The 17,977-nt window shown below is 29.6% G+C and overlaps 2 protein-coding genes across 2 annotated transcripts in view; one reads left to right on the top strand and one right to left on the bottom strand.

The window, feature by feature from the left end:
• Nucleotides 1-12,228, top strand: part of LOC132929135 (peroxidase-like) — a 44,247-nt gene extending 32,019 nt beyond the window's left edge. Inside the window, exons 5-13 of the mRNA XM_060994255.1 lie at nt 3,308-3,489; nt 4,311-4,509; nt 5,527-5,724; nt 6,965-7,112; nt 7,181-7,340; nt 9,347-9,517; nt 9,594-9,792; nt 10,470-10,575; nt 11,325-12,228. Of these exons, the coding sequence (XP_060850238.1) occupies nt 3,308-3,489; nt 4,311-4,509; nt 5,527-5,724; nt 6,965-7,112; nt 7,181-7,340; nt 9,347-9,517; nt 9,594-9,792; nt 10,470-10,575; nt 11,325-11,394 (1,433 nt within the window). The 3' untranslated portion in view covers nt 11,395-12,228. The remainder of the gene's footprint in view (nt 1-3,307; nt 3,490-4,310; nt 4,510-5,526; nt 5,725-6,964; nt 7,113-7,180; nt 7,341-9,346; nt 9,518-9,593; nt 9,793-10,469; nt 10,576-11,324) is intronic.
• LOC132929136 (4-hydroxy-2-oxoglutarate aldolase, mitochondrial-like) lies at nt 12,218-17,663 on the bottom strand. The gene is made up of 7 exons (XM_060994256.1): nt 17,361-17,663; nt 15,495-15,623; nt 15,189-15,286; nt 13,660-13,818; nt 13,452-13,548; nt 13,225-13,358; nt 12,218-12,420 (listed from the first exon to the last, which is right to left on the bottom strand). Exons 1-7 carry the CDS (start codon nt 17,566-17,568, stop codon nt 12,271-12,273), a joined length of 975 nt encoding a protein of 324 aa, XP_060850239.1. The 5' UTR covers nt 17,569-17,663; the 3' UTR covers nt 12,218-12,270.
• Nucleotides 17,664-17,977: the final 314 nt, after the last annotated feature.

Here is a 17,977-nt window from a genome sequence, read left to right as displayed (position 1 = left end):
GCCGACCAGCGATCGACGGCCAAAAGTGTTTTACGTAACTGTCCATTCGCCTGTCCGCGTGCGCACAACTGCTGCAACGGCACATCGCGCACATATAATTGTATATTATTGTTATTATTGTATTACGGTCTCGCTCGTGATCATTTTCGCTAACGATGTGACCGTCGTTTTCACTTATTGTCGTCCACGATATTATATATGCACCTATATATAAATGCGTCGGGCGGACCATAGAATTTATAATAATAAAATATAATATAATATTATTATTATTGTTGTTGTTGTGATGTGCCTGCGGTGTACGGAAGAAAGCACAATACTATAATAATATAATATGATATTATAAATAACGTAAACGTCGGAATATATAATATAGAGACACGATAATATGCGATGCCCAACAATATCGTATCGGTAGCCGACACCGTCGTAGTGGTCGTGTGTGCGGCGGCGGCGTTTTCTCTATTCGTCCCTCTCGCGTGCGCATTGTCTGCCGCAATTCCGTGCGCGTTGGCTCTGTATTGACTTTGAAAATCGCTCGTGTGTAGGCACTCGATGGGAACGCGTTATATAATAATCTGTATGTATATAATAATATGTGTGTGCGCTCGGAAAACGCCCATCGTTTTGTGTCGAGTCACACGGCCGGAAACGGCAAATCAGTCCCGGTTGACGGCCTCATCAGACCGCTTCATACGCCTTGTCGGGATATAGAAATCCACTGTATTATCGCGTTTGGTAGATGTCTTCAGCAGTTAGGCACGTCCGAGGCATTCACGGCCCACGACGGGGCTCTACGCGCGGACGAGAAGACCCCCGTGAATTATATTTTTTTAACGCCCGAAAATTATAGAAAAATCACCAATGCACCGAAGTCGTCAACAATAATATCACAATATTAGACCATAACAATAATAATGATAATATAATACACTGTGTTCGCATATCTCTTGCGAGGGCGGGCGCGAATTCTACCGATATGCATTACGTGCTGTGCACCAGCATTTGCACATTTTATTTGTATTTATTTACTTTATAAATTAATATGAGATTTATGTGATCTACGATGTCGCGCGTGTAATTTATAAATGCGTTACGCCGTTACGCGGAAAGCAAAGTTTTAAGTGCAATTGTTTTCAGTTTTCGATTGTTCTAAATATATTATACCGTTTTTGTTTTATGTAACTAAATTTCAATTCAATTATAGTTTAACCATACTTTCGTGTTAAGACTATGCATTTTTCCGCCGAAACCTGTTTTGGGAGTAGGACAATATAATATATTATAATAATATGGTACCTATACGTCTTTGCGCGTCTAAATATCGACCATATTATGATGGTCTCGTAACCCGTTTACCCGTTATATATTGTGCGTGTTACAATGGCTATTTTGTATTTTACTTTTTAGTACTCGATAATGGGTTCGTATTGATTATTGAGCACTATAATATAGGTTATAAAATATAATATTACGTAAATATTAAAAAAACACATTCATATGAGTGGGGGAAGTTTACATATTATAGGTACCTAATTTATGACTTTATAAGTGGGTGAAAACTATACATGGCACATTTTTAGACAGCAGACGTACATAATTGAACTGTATATTATGCGATTTGCCGATTTTCAGAGGTATATGTATACGTTTTTTGACGAAGTACCTATCTGTGACCTGTTTAAAACGATTAGTATACAAGTGAAAACCACTCAGTACCTTGACGGCAACAACTGTGTATCGCTACTTTGATTTAAAAATAATTGTTGTATCGATCATATACTCGTCGATTTACGCGAGTCGGCCAAAGATTCGTAATACGAGTACATTGTCTTGTTACTCTTTGTCGACATGGCCAAAAAAAAAAAAATGATAATAATGATTAATAATTATTGTTTATCTAAGAAATTATTTAATGCCATCTTCTGAATTCCAAATTGAATACAATTATATATGAGTATAAAAAGATTCACTTAAAATTGTTAATTCAATATCGTATTACATTTTTATTTATTAAGTTTGTTGAGCATTATCGATAAAATAATATACTTTCTACAAAAAATAATAATAAATAATGCATAAAAATATTATATTGTATTGCATATTGGATATAAATTTTAATTTTTCTGAACTTTTGATATAGGACGAGCATTTTTTTATTTGATAATCTTTTATACAACTATTTTGAAAATGTAATTTTACTTATGGATCCATCGAAGCCTATAAAAAAGTTATCCAGACTTTTATATAGTTGTATTATACTCCATTTCGACGGTGATTTTCAATTATTGATTCTAAGCATTATATTACGAGCAAAGGCATATCGTATCTTTTTACATTTCCTTATAAAATAATAACTTTTTTTTAAATTTATTACAAATACAAATTGACATGTTTGTGTATGATTTAGTAGGTTAAATAGTAGACAGGATACATTATTGAAATAAAATATCATCTCATTGGAGAAAAATAAATAATTTTTAAAATGTATTTATCGAAATAATTTGTATAGATTAAACAAGAAGCATAATAAATGTTATAAACAAATTTCTGGACATTTAATTATGCGTGAACGGTATAATATTTAATTATTAGAATTGGAATTAAATTTGCTATTGAATAAAATAAATAAATAAACAAAATAATATTTTAATGACATAAATCATTCATACTATTATTATAAAATGCATAGAAATAATTACTGACAAGCTAATTATAAAGACATAATATTATTATGTAAAATAGAAAAGTTATTGAATGCTTTTCACCACATAATCATTTTTTTAATGTGCCTATACACATAGACACATTTTACATTACGTTGTAAATACAAGTTGTATATATTATATATATACGAATGTAATAATTGTTGCTAGTCATACATATAGTAGTCACGAAATTTTTCCTTCCTGTTATTGTTGATTTGGAAAGTTAAAAACTAAAATAGATAAATTATAATGCATGTCACCATATGTCCAATATACATAATATTGCGTGTCTCGAGGATCAATTCTTTCTAAATCAGACACTTCTTTTCATATTAATTTAGAATTTTTATTTTACTATCACGCGCGAATAATTATAATGTACCTATACAAGTTTCCAGCAACGAGATAGGTTCAGAAATAATATTAATATATTATTATATAATATTATAGTGTATATGATAATATTGGTATAGGTTAGCCGTTAACTCACACAAATTTATTTAAAAAAAATACTTAATTTATATAAGATGATTTAAAATTAAAATATTTCGCAATGGTTATGATTTTAATTAACGATTATTTTGTTTATTATTTTTCAGCTCCCGATTGTTGTGCCAGCAACGGTAAACTGTTGCCCATCGAAACTCTACATCCCAATTGTTTCCCGATCCCCGTACCCGCCAATGATCATTTCTACTCCAGGTTCGGTACAGCGTGTCTACCTGCCAAAAGAACCGTATCATCCGACGATTTTGGATGCACCTTAAAACCACAGCAAAAGGTTTGTTGACTCGTTTACTGTTAATTATTTCGTTCATATTTTTACAACAGTAGTACAGTACCATATACTTTCTAAATCCCTTATTACTCATTGATTTACCTTTTATAAGAATTATTTATTAAAAATAAAATTGTATTATAGTTAGTAAAATATAATTTATTATAATATCGATAATAGAAAGTATTTAAAACTTAACATATGTATAAATTATTAAGTTAAATTTCTAATAATTCTATTATTGTGTTGACTAATTCAGAAATAATAAATATTGCAAAGTATTTTTTAATTAAATTTGATAATTTAATGTTTTAACGGCTATCCAGTACTTTTGAATTTTAGTTATTTAATATGGAGTAATTTTAAATTACACTAAACAATTCTGGACATTTTTCAAATTCAATTATTTTATTCGATATTGAGTTTTGTTCCTTTTCAGCAATAAATTAATTTTATTTTGAAATGTTTACATGTTATTTTATTTATCATAAAATACATTATTTTTGTGTCAATTATTTTAAACCAGAGATTGTAAACAATTTGAATTATTTATAACTGTTAAATATAGAACGCAGTTGTAACTGTTTTAAGTTTATAATATATAGTTTTCAATCACGCATAATAATTATTTATATTACACAACAATAACAAGAATAGGTAATTTAAATTAAATAACAAAAGAACGGTATTTTGGAGGACACGAATTTGACTAACTAGATAATAATATATGCTTTCGTTAGGCAGTTCACGGAAAATTGCGTGCGTGGAAAGCGCTTGTCGAGCGATGGATCGATTAATATTGATTTTTTTCTAACCACCTGCAGGTGATAGCGACGACCCATTTCCTGGATGCTTCACTTGTGTATGGCGCAACAGGTCAGACAGCCGGAAACCTAAGGTCTTTCAGGGCAGGCAGGATGAGGGCACAGATCACAAGAGACGGCCGAATGTTCATGCCAAACGTCAACACTCCCACGCAATCTTGTAACGTTGCAACGAATACGGAGGTCTGCTACAGAGCAGGTAATAAAGATCTATTGAAAATAAAGTTTGTTGAACACTTAATCGCCATCAATCGGTGATTAATATCGAAACGTTTCATCGATTTTCTAGTTCGTTTCGATTTGAAACAGTTACCCAGTAAATATTATGCATTTTTGAACCATTCTATACTTGAGGTGCCTGGGCATAATTTTTTAAACAAAATAATATTATTTTATTTTTTCTTATTATTCCCATTAATATGATAGTGTGTTGGTTTGGTCGAGTAATCGGGTCAAGTTTTACAGAAGCAGTTACGGTTGTGATGGCGTCGCATTTGTTTTTGTTGTTCGTAGGCAATTTGCAGCCAATTAAATATGACATAAATTCACATAGGCTATAAACACAATATTGTTAAACACAATAGTTAAATCTCACACACAAGGTGGTTAAATTTAAAAGGTCGGATTACAATGAATACAAGTAACTCGTGTAATACATATGTTTCAAAAATGTAATTTTCCTTATTATCATTAAATCTCTATGTTTAAATACATTTGCATTGCAATAGCACACGCGCAATATCTGCATAACATTTGTATATGCTACGAACTCTTCAAAGCCTCAAAATTTTTACTTTTAAGTTTTGAATTTGAAGGTGCAAAATCAATCTTGTTAAATATAGGTGCACGTAAAAAAATTGTGTGATAGTATTTTGTGTTTCTAAACAATTTTGAATACATTTGAAATACATTAATTTATAATACGTTAATAATAGGTATTTTTATCAGTGTAAAAAGTACTTTCATCTTGACCAGAATAATAATAATTATATAATTCATTAATTATTAATTATCATTATGATTATTGAAAAAAAACTTGTGTATGCAAAAATAATCTACCTCACAAAACTTTCTTCTTAATATTAAAAAACATATGAGAGTATGAGCCCCACATAAAGTGCACGTATCATTAATAATAATTTTAGATTCATAGCAAAAATATTAGTGTTGAAAGATTTTTAAAAAATATGTTCTCATTTCTGTCCACCTTGATTAGGCGACGGTCGAGTAAATCAGCATCCCGACATGGCCGTGTCTCAAGTAGCCCTTTTACGGTTACACAACTTCTTGGCGACAGAATTTGCGCAGCTCAACCCTCAATGGACCGATGAGATACTGTACCAAGAAGCCAGAAAGTTTGTCATCGCCATCATTCAGCACATCACGTACAACGAGTTCCTGCCAATTTTATTAGGTAATTTAACTAAATACCAATGTCGCAGTTTTCATTTGCTGCAGAGACCAAAACAATAGTACCTATACATAATATCCAAAATTAAATTGCATGCAACAATGTGCTATCATAATAATCTACTTAAGTTCAATTTAATTTTATATTACAATTTACATAATATAATTTAAAAAGTCAAGTTAAGTACGTAGTTATATAGGTAGTTTAATAATATAGATGCTATTATACAGTTTCAAACACTGTTAATTATAATTATGACTAAGATAAATTATATCTTAACGTCTTTATAGTCTTACTCAAAATACTTAAATTTAACACGTTAGTAAAATAAGCTTTAAATCTTTACCATTAGTGTTAGATTTATTTACATTTACATAATTTATTTCCATTCAATCTTATACGAGAGTAAAAAAAAACGAAATAACGACATTTTAACGTTTTAAAGAACATATACAAGATTACATAAATGTTATCAATTATATATAAATTCTACATAAGTCATAAGTTGTAATAATATGGAAATCAATGTCGTACTAATAGTAATATCAACAACAACCGTAATAATAGTAATATTATGTTACTCGTTATTTTATAACCATTATAAACTTTGGTTTTAATAATAATATCGTTATACCACTAATAAAAAACCAACACGTACAACATAGTGCATACAAATATAAAATAATTAAATCACTTTTGATTTTATTACACACAATAGATAGAATATTTTTTATAACGAAAGTATTACTAAAATAAACTGACGAGTGTTCAAATTATGTTCATAGTAATGTTTTTATATATATATTATTGAAATATTAAATATAATATTACCTGTTTGTCATTATTCCATTCAAAACATTTCTTGTTAAATAGTTTATTCAACAAAGACGACTTAATTCTGTATTCCTAAAATACAAAGATCCTTTGACATAAGGAATGTATGTAACTGTTTTGGATACACGTGCAAATAAATAAAATAGTTTAAACTCTATATTAAATATTAATCCTTTCTTTATTACATGTCTTACCGCGTGATATTATAATTTATATTAAAAATATTATAATATACAATATATATATCGATAGTTTTTTTTCGCAAATATAAACCATTAGTTAGTTATACACAGTTGATTTAACTCAATAGAAACAAATAAAACAAAAATAGGAAAACAATAATAATCGTATCGACTTAGTGGTTTTTCACCGTGTGAGTTGTCGCTAATAATAGTTGTATTGTTTATAGGTGAAAATTATGTTCGTGAAAATGGCATCTCTCCGCTGAAACAAGGTTATAGTAATTTATACAATTCAAACATTAATCCGTCCACATTGGCTAGTTTCGCCGGTGGAGCGTTTAGATCATTGCACAGCCTGGTACCGTCAGTTTTTAAGTGAGTGAAAAGATTACCCGAACACAAAAGACCAAAGCGCTTAATTGTTTTTATTTTCAATCTTTCAGCTTGGTGAACGAAGATCGCGAAAACGGTGCCGCGCCGACACGTTTCAGTGAATGGATGAACAAGCCCGGAATCATACAAAGACCGGGTAACTATGACATGTTCCTGAGAGGCATAGCGACACAACCTCAACAGGCACAAGACATATTTTTCAGTGAAGAAGTGAGTACTTACATAAATGGTGTTATGATTTATTACTTTTTCTCGTCTGGGTCATTCGTGAAATAAAAGTTATGTTTGCACCAAAAATACCACAACATTTTTAGTTTTAGTTGAGATGTAATCGATTGATAAAAAATCTATTTAATGGCTATCACGCTCATTATATACTTAACAATAACTTACTACTCTAAGACATTAAGTGTGTTATACGCGTATAAAAATTACATTGCATTTCTTTTGTTAAATTAAAAACGCAATCAATTAACACAGAGAAAATATTTAATGATATACCGAACAAATTTGCTAGTACTGATTTACCTTGCACATATAAGTTATAATTATTGATTTTAAGTAGAACGCGGATTTTTATTATTTTTTTTTTGTTTTCTTCATTGATTGTTATGTGGAATGATGCTAGAATGAAAATTAAGACGATCATCAAACACAGATTTCACAAGAAATAGTGTTTTTGCATACTTGGGTATATTTCAGGAGCTAAAGGATATTTAGTTTTTTTTTATTAATCCAACTAATATCTTGGAATATTTTGTAGATTATCTATGAAAAAAATAATACTAATTTATTTTAATTTTCTATTATTATTTTGAATTTTAATTGAACGAAAACTTTGTTAAGTTTATCACATTATTATTTGTGCATCTAATAATTTTAATTCACAGTCTTCATGTTATTTTTATTGTATATCGTTTTGATAAAAAAAAAAAAATTATTATAAGCATATATTTTTACGAGTATGTCCATTGATAATTTTTCATAAAAAAATAATTTTCTAATTGTTCAGAGAATATATTTAAGGAGAATGTTGGTAGGACTTCTTACAACATAACATTATCATCATATTTTGCATTTTTGGAATATAAAAATCCAAATGGGTGTTGACCAGTTGCCCTGAACCGAATGTACCAGTTGCCCTCAAACTAATGTACCAGTTCCTCTCGCATATTATTATTATATACATGATTATAATACCAATCCGTAAAAAAGAGGAGGTAAATATATAAATAATAATCTCAGTGTATGAGAATAAAATAATTTGTAATAATAATAATAGATAACGTGGTACAAAGAGTATTTTACCAGAGTGTGTAATTTTAGACGCGTCGAAGTATAATTATTGTATTTATTCTTTTATTACTGTATCGATCTATTCATATTATCTTTATAAATGTTACCTATCATTTTATAATATTTTTTTTTTATTCTTCGAATTTTTTTATGTTAAAAATTACAATACCTACGTACATATCTTTTTATATGTAATTGCAAATATAAATTTATGTTTTTATAATTTTATACTAATTTACCTTTTTGACAAATTACATTCAATGCCGCTTGTAATTATTGTATTTATCGTTTTATTATAATAATTATTATTATTAACGTATTTACCTTCCCTAATTTATGGATTTGTATTATAATCATGTACATAATTATATGCGGGGGAAATTGGTACATTAGGTTGAGGGAAACTGATGCATTTTATTCTATGTAGTTTAGGGGGACTTGGTATAAAAAAAGGTATTTTTGAGGGCAACTAGTACACGCCAATCCTAATTATTATAAAGCATAGGCATAAAGTACATATGTATCAACAATTTTATCCACCAAATTATAACTTTTTTATTCATTCGATGAATACGTAAAATAACTATTATTATGTTGATCATAATAATATTCATATCATATGGTATATATCAATATATATAAAGATAATTATACATTTACTATGTTTATAGCTTGTAATGAAATTCGAATAAACAATACAATTTTGTTTTATAATTCAATTGTGCATTTTAATTACATTATATTTTTGTAGAAATTTTCATTTTTTCATTATCACTATTAATAATTGTGTTTTCAAGTTACAACTAAGTTGAATAATCGCAATAAACTAGACGTTAAACGAAATTACAGATTTTTAAAATATTATTATACGTTTTATAATTTAATTGAATATTTAATAAACCAGTCGTTTTTTTCTTCAGATTACAGATTTGCTGTTCAGAGCTAATGGACCTCTGGGACAAGATTTAGTAGCGAAAGACATCCAACGTGGTCGAGACATGGGAATACCGTCGTATAATCACTTTAGGACGTTATGCGGATTACCGAAGGCTACGTCGTTCGATGATATCAGAGACGTCATGGACGAAGAGGTAATTTTCACAACAATAATAATTATTAATCAAGGACCGTTTTGACCGCAAACACTTAAACATATTAAATTTGCAGAGAATTGAACGATTAGCTAAAATCTATCCAACAGTCGACGACATCGATTACCTGGTCGGCGGTATGCTCGAAAGAATTATTCCGGGAACGCTAACCACTCCTTCCTTTAGATGCGTCCTCGGAGAAGGATTCTTCCGTTACAAAGCAGGCGATCGATTCTTTTACGAGTACGATATATCGCCTGGAGCTTATTCCCCGGGTAAGCATTAATGTTTTTCACTGAGTACTTCTGCAGTTGTCAAGCATAATAAATATATAATGTATACAATGATATTAGGCTCACGCTTACAAAATCACTCTTATTATAGTGTTCAACGAAACATTTAATACAATTCTGATTATTTGAATTTTCAAGTATAAATACTTAAATATCGTATTAAAATAATTATATTTTTATGCTATGTAAAAAGTATCCTATTACGTTACAAAATTGCTTTTTTTCAAATAAGTACACCACCTCCGTCCATTGTCTATAAATTGTTAAGCAGATGATTTTTTTTTTTTTAGAAAATGTTTTTATCTCCAAGTACAGTACAAAACAATGTTTACAATTATTATAAAATTACATCAGAAAAATATGTATTGTTTTAAAAGTTTTAAAATGATCATAGTCCCCATATATTCTAAACCTAACAATTAATAATTGTTATAGTACAAGTTTTTAAATGTATATTCAAAGATTACTAAAAAAAAAAATGCAATTTGAATAAATGCACAATTTAAAGACGAAATAAGGATTTGCATGGTCAGAAAATCATTGTGTATAGTAAAAACTAGTAATACACGTCATTATTAATTTACCGTCACGCTTGTACGGTCAACCAGAAACGTTTGTTTGTAATGACATCGTCTTTAACATTATTTTTACTGTTTTAGATCAACTTTCCGTCATTAGGAGGTTTTCGTTGTCCACTCTCATATGTTTGACTGGCGATAACATACAGACGATGCAGAGAAACGCATTCCTACAAATCAACCCCGGGTAAGTTTTTATAATAGAGTTGTAATATATTATATTTACATCAAAATAATTAGGTAGGAAATTCAAATTGCCCCATCAAAATTATAGTTAATCAAAAATGTAATTTTTAATATGCACCAAATAATGATATTGTATAACTTGTATCACGCGTAAATTGTATAGACGATATTATATTAAATTGTAAATTTAAAATCTATTGCATCATTAATCGATAATATTTATTTAAATTCAAGTCTTAGTTCCTCTCGTTAATCTAGGTTAAAAACACGACAGCTTATTTTGAACATGAGTTCTGAACACAAAAATAATACTTAATATATTATAAAGTATAAGTTAAAAAAACAAATGTGATCAGATCTAAATAATTGTACTTGTACAGTTGTATACGATTTTAATTAATCGGTTTTGCGGTCTAACATACATCGATAAAATATCTTACACATATTTTTAGTTGTTTTTACATAATTAATTTAGATATAACCTATTCAATTCTGAGCCATCGGTTTTAACTTCGATGTACAAATTACTACATTATCTTACATACCCACCCATCTATGTGGGCTGTAAATTAAAATTACATTTTACCAATTTTTATCAATATTTCTTTGTACTTGGGATCGATTTTCGTGCAAATCGCATACAACCGTTATATTATTCTAAAGTGGATGCTAGTCGCAGTGAAAACGGTTTTCAATTTTATTTGTTCTTTATACATATTTTATTTACATTTTATTTTATCTCCAAAACAGGAACGCATTGATCCCGTGTAGACAGATCTTGGCGGAACTAGATTTGTCGCCGTGGAGATTCCAAAGTTAACCTCGTACAGCCCGTGTTAACAAGCTTGGATGAAGATGAGAAAAAAATCAACGTTGCGTTTGTGATATATTGTGTGTATTATAGTACCAGAAGTTAGTCTTAAGTATTCAATGTTTAATTATTTTTATGTTTAGTCGAATAAGTTTAAATTATTATTATTTACATCGTTACCAAGTTTTAAAACACAAATCGTTCGAAACTCAGAATTTTTTTCTAATGAAAACGGAATTAAATTGTACCATTTTTTTTTTTTTTAATATTTATGTATAAATTGTTTTTGTTCATAAACTCTTAAAAATGATATTACCTATCTCATCAACGATTTCAATGACCAAAATGATAATTAGTAATATTGTTGTTTTTTATCGTAAAGTTTTTAACGTATTCTTGATTTTTTTTTAATTTAATATTTTTCGTGTACGCAATTCTTCTTACAACGAAGTGTGTTGAACATATATAAACTCTTAAACGTGCCATGGCAAAATACATCGAAAGAAAAAAATATTTTTAAGCAACGTACAAACATCTTTATACTTTTAAAAACGTTGAGCCAACATTTTATAACGGTTTTTGTTGACGGTGTCCTTTATTCCGTTAGTGAAATTATTATAAATGCTTCTTATGAATATATATATTTATGTGTTTATTCCTAAAATATTAGTTTTGTATTTAATTTATTTAGAAAAATGTATATTTACGTTGATCGTAAGTTAATGTATCGATATAATTATCTTATTAATTGTATGTACTTGTATAAAATAATGTATTGATTTTTGTTTATAATAAAATATATATATATGATATATATATATATATAATATGATTCTGTATAAATTGTAATGTTTTCTGTTTTTGTATTTGTATCGTTTAATTCCATTACAAAAATCCATCTTTTTCTAGCGTCCGTTTGATTTTTGCGATTTTCTCGTTGCTGATCGGCGGTAACGGAGATCGACACAAACCCCCTTTATAGCCCAACAGTTCCATCGCAGCTTTTAGACCGGCCGGTCCACATTCTTGCATCAGCTGCAAAACAACACAGTTTAAATCCCCAAGTCAATTTATATTCAATGAATATAACAATATTATTGCGATCGATATCGATCAACCGCAGTAAATCTGAGTGGTAGTAAATAATACGTTTTTGATACAATAGGTACCACAGGTGATATACCGTAGAAATTAAAATATTTATGTAATGTCTAGTTGTCACATCATATTATTTATATATTTACGTTGAGTGAACATAATCAATTTCTAAATTAATACTGTCGCCGCAGCTGTTGCACGACAGTCGTCGTATAATATAATAATTATTCATATACTACTATACGAAATGTCTTACATTATTTCCATTACACGCGTGCACGAAACGATTATGAAAAAAATATGGAAAATCCACAGTAGAATATAATGTAGTTTTTAGTTATTTAAGCATTTACACGGTCACTTTTAAAACGTCTATACACAAAATGTGAGTATACGCGTTATCGATTGACTTCAAAACGATTACACCTCTATTGTTGTAACAGTCTGATATTAGGCTAACTATAATATTTGGCCCGCAGGTATGTGTATATAATGCCAAAAATTCCAAATTAATAATTGTCCAAGGGAAAAATACCAAATGTTACACGTTTAATTTTTTTTTTTTTTTTTGAATAAATCGTGAAAAATATGAAATACTATAATGTAACAGAAATTCGCCATCCAACCGAATTCCAGATCGTGTTTTTTGACCGAATCGTATAATTAAATTACATCGATTTTAAGTGCACATTACGCACGCATTCTATCACGTTGTATGTATAAATCAGTCAAACATCTTACCAGCAAATCAATATTGACGAGTTTCCTCTGCAATTCCAGAGCCTGCTGCCACTGACCCGCCACTGCCAGTTCGTGCATTTTACACAACGGTTCGCCAAGCACAGCAGCCAAACCGTTTATTCCGCCCGAGCATCCTTGAAGTAAAAAAAACTTAACCTTAACAAAGTTATTTCAAAGGGACGATAGACATTATAAGAATATTTAAATATACAGGTCGTGCGATTTACCGACGAGCATGGCGGCCAATAAATAACTCGCCGAACCGGCGACGATTTGGAATCTTTGGTCCTGCGTTTCGGTGACCAGTGCTGCAAGTTTTCCCATCTACACGGCGTGCATGGAATTCCAGAAACAAAAAGAAAAACAAAAGGTAGTCGCGTGCATTACGTTTTGTAATATTCTCATTTCCGTTTATTCAAATAGCGCGCGGCTTACGTCTTTATCCTTAACGCCGACGATGTTCGGGTGTAAGGACATTTTCTTCAATACGTCGACGCTGAGGTCGATACCTGTAACGGGAACCATGTTGTACACTATGACGGGCGCAGGACACGAGTCTGCCACCGATACAAAATGATCGTATAACGAGTCCTCCTGAAATCTCATATTGTGATAAAAGATTTCGAAGAAAAAAACACACACATATATATATATACATTATTACATATAATAAAATCAAGTATTTTATTGCAAGTTATAGGGACTGAGGATATTTTCAAAAAAATGTTTTTTTTTTTTTTTTGCAAATCTATTAAATTTTGGTTTTTGACTAACGGTAAGACGGTTTAAAGTTGTCGTCATACCTAATGCATTAATCACGATTATTTTATTGTTGATTAAAATACAATTTTATTATTATATATATATTATAGTTATTTGTTCGAAGTCTAACACTACAACCGCGAGACTAAATATTATCAATGACATGTTAACTAAACCTAAATCAATAGATCATATTGTGTAAAAATAAGAATAACCTAGTATTCTATCAGAATATAATTATCGTAATATTCCATACTATTAGTGTTAGACTTCTATTAAAATTAACACACCGCGAGAGTGAACGAGCATTTTGGTTTCACGGTATTGCAGTATTTTATATTATAAATAAAATTTGTAATTTATTTTATAATATCATCGCGTATCTTTGTACAATTGGTTTAAAATAATTAATTCTATGGAACAATCGTGAACGAAAATTATGTGAATGTATAAAGTAATTAAAATGTAGGTACTTTTCCGTAACGTTTTATAATATTGTCACAGAAGAAGAAAAATAATCACGACTGTTGTACTTATTTTATTTTAATTAATATTAATTATAATATATTACACCTATTTTAATTTTCATTTCCTTTTTTTTTAGTATACTCGTAGGCAGGTACATACATTTTATATACAGGATGTTTCGATATGTTTGTCCTTGTCTATCTCCCCCATTTATTATAGATAATATGCTATGCCTACTCCTCTACCCCGTACCTGCCTCCTGCCTAATCCTTAAAACCCGTTATACATGGACACATCATGGAAAACATTGATTTAACTTTTAAAATATTTATATTAATTAATACTGTAAACTGAGACTTAAACTTTTAAGACACATGTTAAGAAAAACTATGAATTTTAATAATCGTACATCTATTATTTATAGTGAACGTTTTTAAGTATCATCATATTTGAAATATTTTAAACGGAAAAAATATTATAGATACAAATACGGCAAAACACCCTGTATATAGGTTTAGTTTAGTTTTTTAATTTTATTCCTTTTTGAACCTTTTTAATTACTGGTCATTCTACGGTGTTTTAGTTTAGGGATGTATTTTTTTTTTTTTTTTTTTTATCACTTTTCGAACTAATTAACCATATATTATATGATATTAATAATTACAAAATGTAAGCAGAATAAAAAAAAAAAAATGTTTTTATAACGTTTTATTCATTAGATGTTAGGTACCCACCGTCATTCTAGTTTTAAAGTAGAATGGACTCATCACCAAAACGCCGTCTGCTCCAACTTCAGCCGCAGCTTTACTAAGGTCACACGTTAACTTGGTAGCTATGCAAGTAAAATAAATTAAATTTATTGTATATTATTTAATTTACTACTCTTATCTACAATTTGAATGTATTTTATAATTTTATTTGATTTTGAAAACATAATAGAGTAAATACTCAAGTATACAATATTATAATCATACATACATTTGTGTATTCCATTTACGCCTATATATATTATTTAATATTTAAATTTTTTATTATCTTACATTCACAGGTCGTTCCAGCAATCAGTAATTTGTCTTTTCCAATCATAGATCGAATTTTGGATACCATTTCTATTTTTTCTTCGGCTTTTAAATATGGTCCTTCACCATTAGATCCGCCCACACAATATCCTGAAAAACATCATTAAAGTTAGGTACTTATTTTTTACATGACTGAATTTCACATAAATATTATATTAGTTTTTTCCCAAATAGTCAAAAATTAATACAACAAATCCGTTGCTTATTAAAATAAAAATTCACGGTGTACAATCTATTTTTTTACAAGTTCAGTGAATGAAGTGCTTTTGAAATAATTAAAAGTTAAATTTTAGAACCACCATAATATAATAAATTATCATTAATAATACATTATTAATTTATTATAAAATAAGTTTTACAATTTGCTATTGTTTTAAACAGAACTTTAAATTAAACTTTTGTCTCTTTTATTGATGGTATAGAATCGAGTTGGTCGTACAATAGTACGAAAATAAAATGGTTTTTGTAAAGCGTTGTACAAGAAAGTTGTTATGTAAAACTAAGTGCGTTTAATCATAAAAACGTATAATAATTTTTCAGTTGCATGTTATACTTTGTTGTGAAAAATAAAAACGAAACCACACTTGTTGTGGTAATGTATTCTTTACAAACTTGATTTTTGTGGAATGAAATAATGTATAAATTAATAATATTTTCTATTACCTAATATTAAATATTTAAATCAATTTTTCTTATTTTTTTAAAAAACATAATTTTAGGAGCCAACTGCAGACAATGTAAATTGTAATTGTTTCCGTCGACCCTTATGAGTTATAAGTTACTTATTGTTGAATTCGAAATCTACATGATTCTCATAAAACAAATAAGTCAATAAAGAATATTAAATTTCAATTTGTTTAAAATATAATTGCTTATATTATATTATATATTATTATTTACCATCACATAAAATGTAAGTTTATTTTATTTCATATAATAATAAGATTTCTATGTTGATTCTACATACTTATGTTTTATGCTCATTATCTAGTAATCTAGTTTTATTTGTTTATTTGATAATTATTTTACTTTGAAATACGTTGGAGGTAAAGTATTAAAATCACAAAATTGGCCGAAAACGCTCAACGTTTACGCTTAGTTATAACTATAATATAAGCTTACAAAATATGAGACTATAAATCACTACCTATAATTTTTTATTCGTATGCATGAAATATAATTTTGATTTACTGTTGAATTTAGTTATTTGCGTATATATAAACGCATATATAGTACATACTTTAAAAATATATTAAGGCATTTTATAATTTACTTTGTGGCCAGCGTTATGATCGTATCAGAATTCCGTTCTATTTACAAAGTAAACATATGATTGGTAGGTTTGACAAATATTATTAATCATATTTAATTGTTATGAATAAAAATTAAAAACACACGAGAAAGATAAAACTCAAGTATAAGTACACTCGTAACGTCCAGTAAAATAAATCGAGTCAATATAGCGATGATAGGTCCCTTTTCAAAACCTATTCGTACTAAAGCACTGTCTCTTAATATGCGTAGTATTTAATTAATGAATATCGGCATTGTTGTCCTTATCTATCAACCGCGATGAGTAAAAACGTTTGTGTATAATCTATTACTCATTTTGTTTTATTAATTGCGGAAGCGGCGCTAACGTTTCAAGCCATGCGTCCGCCTCGTGTTACGAATCGGTTTTATATTATTTATAAATATTCGATTTTCGGTTTGAAACGACTATGAGCTCATCGGCTAATGCTTTTAGACATCATCATAATACAGCAAAACGATAAACAAATAATAATGTATTGATATATATATATAGGTTTTCGGATCCTCGGTCACCTCTAAACGGTATTTTTTCCCATCGTTCGAAATTGTAGGCGAGCGCTCCGTAATCGACGTCGCCGTTGGCCAGGTAAGGCGTGGGTATGGGCACGAACACTCCGCCGAGATCGAAATTCGCCGATGCCGTGGACGAAGTCAGGTGCCGGCGTAACGCTGCCGCCGGTTTCAACGCGTTGGACAGCTGTCGTAGTTGTAGACCGCGCATCTTGCGATTTTCTATAGCCACTCACACTTGGACTCGGTTTCTGAAACGGACTAAGACTGCAGCTCGGACGGCACTCTCAGTAGCGCGTCGCGGGCATGTCCGGGCAGTCGCGATCGCCGCGAAGCCCCAAAGGTTGCCCCGGCGAAACGCCGGCAATAATAATTCGATATCGCCGGGGTATCGCGTTCGGTGGTCTGAGACATTAGATCCCGTCGTGACGCAATCGTCATATTATCGTGTGTGTGTGTGGTATACATTAGGTTCTCAAATTATTTTTATTTTCGAAAGTAGAAAATATGTACAATACAGTCGCACATGTTTCTTCGGCGGTCTAAACAATATATTATTTTATAGGTCGGTCGACCAATTCGACAACAGTATAGCAGTTACTGTTTGATTTACCGCGTGT

The sequence above is a fragment of the Rhopalosiphum padi genome, chromosome 4 (genome assembly GCF_020882245.1).
Source record: "Rhopalosiphum padi isolate XX-2018 chromosome 4, ASM2088224v1, whole genome shotgun sequence".
In the NCBI taxonomy this organism is placed as follows: Eukaryota; Metazoa; Arthropoda; class Insecta; order Hemiptera; family Aphididae; genus Rhopalosiphum; species Rhopalosiphum padi.
Note: the sequence above shows the minus strand (reverse complement) of the source record. Positions and strands in the feature narration are given on the sequence as shown.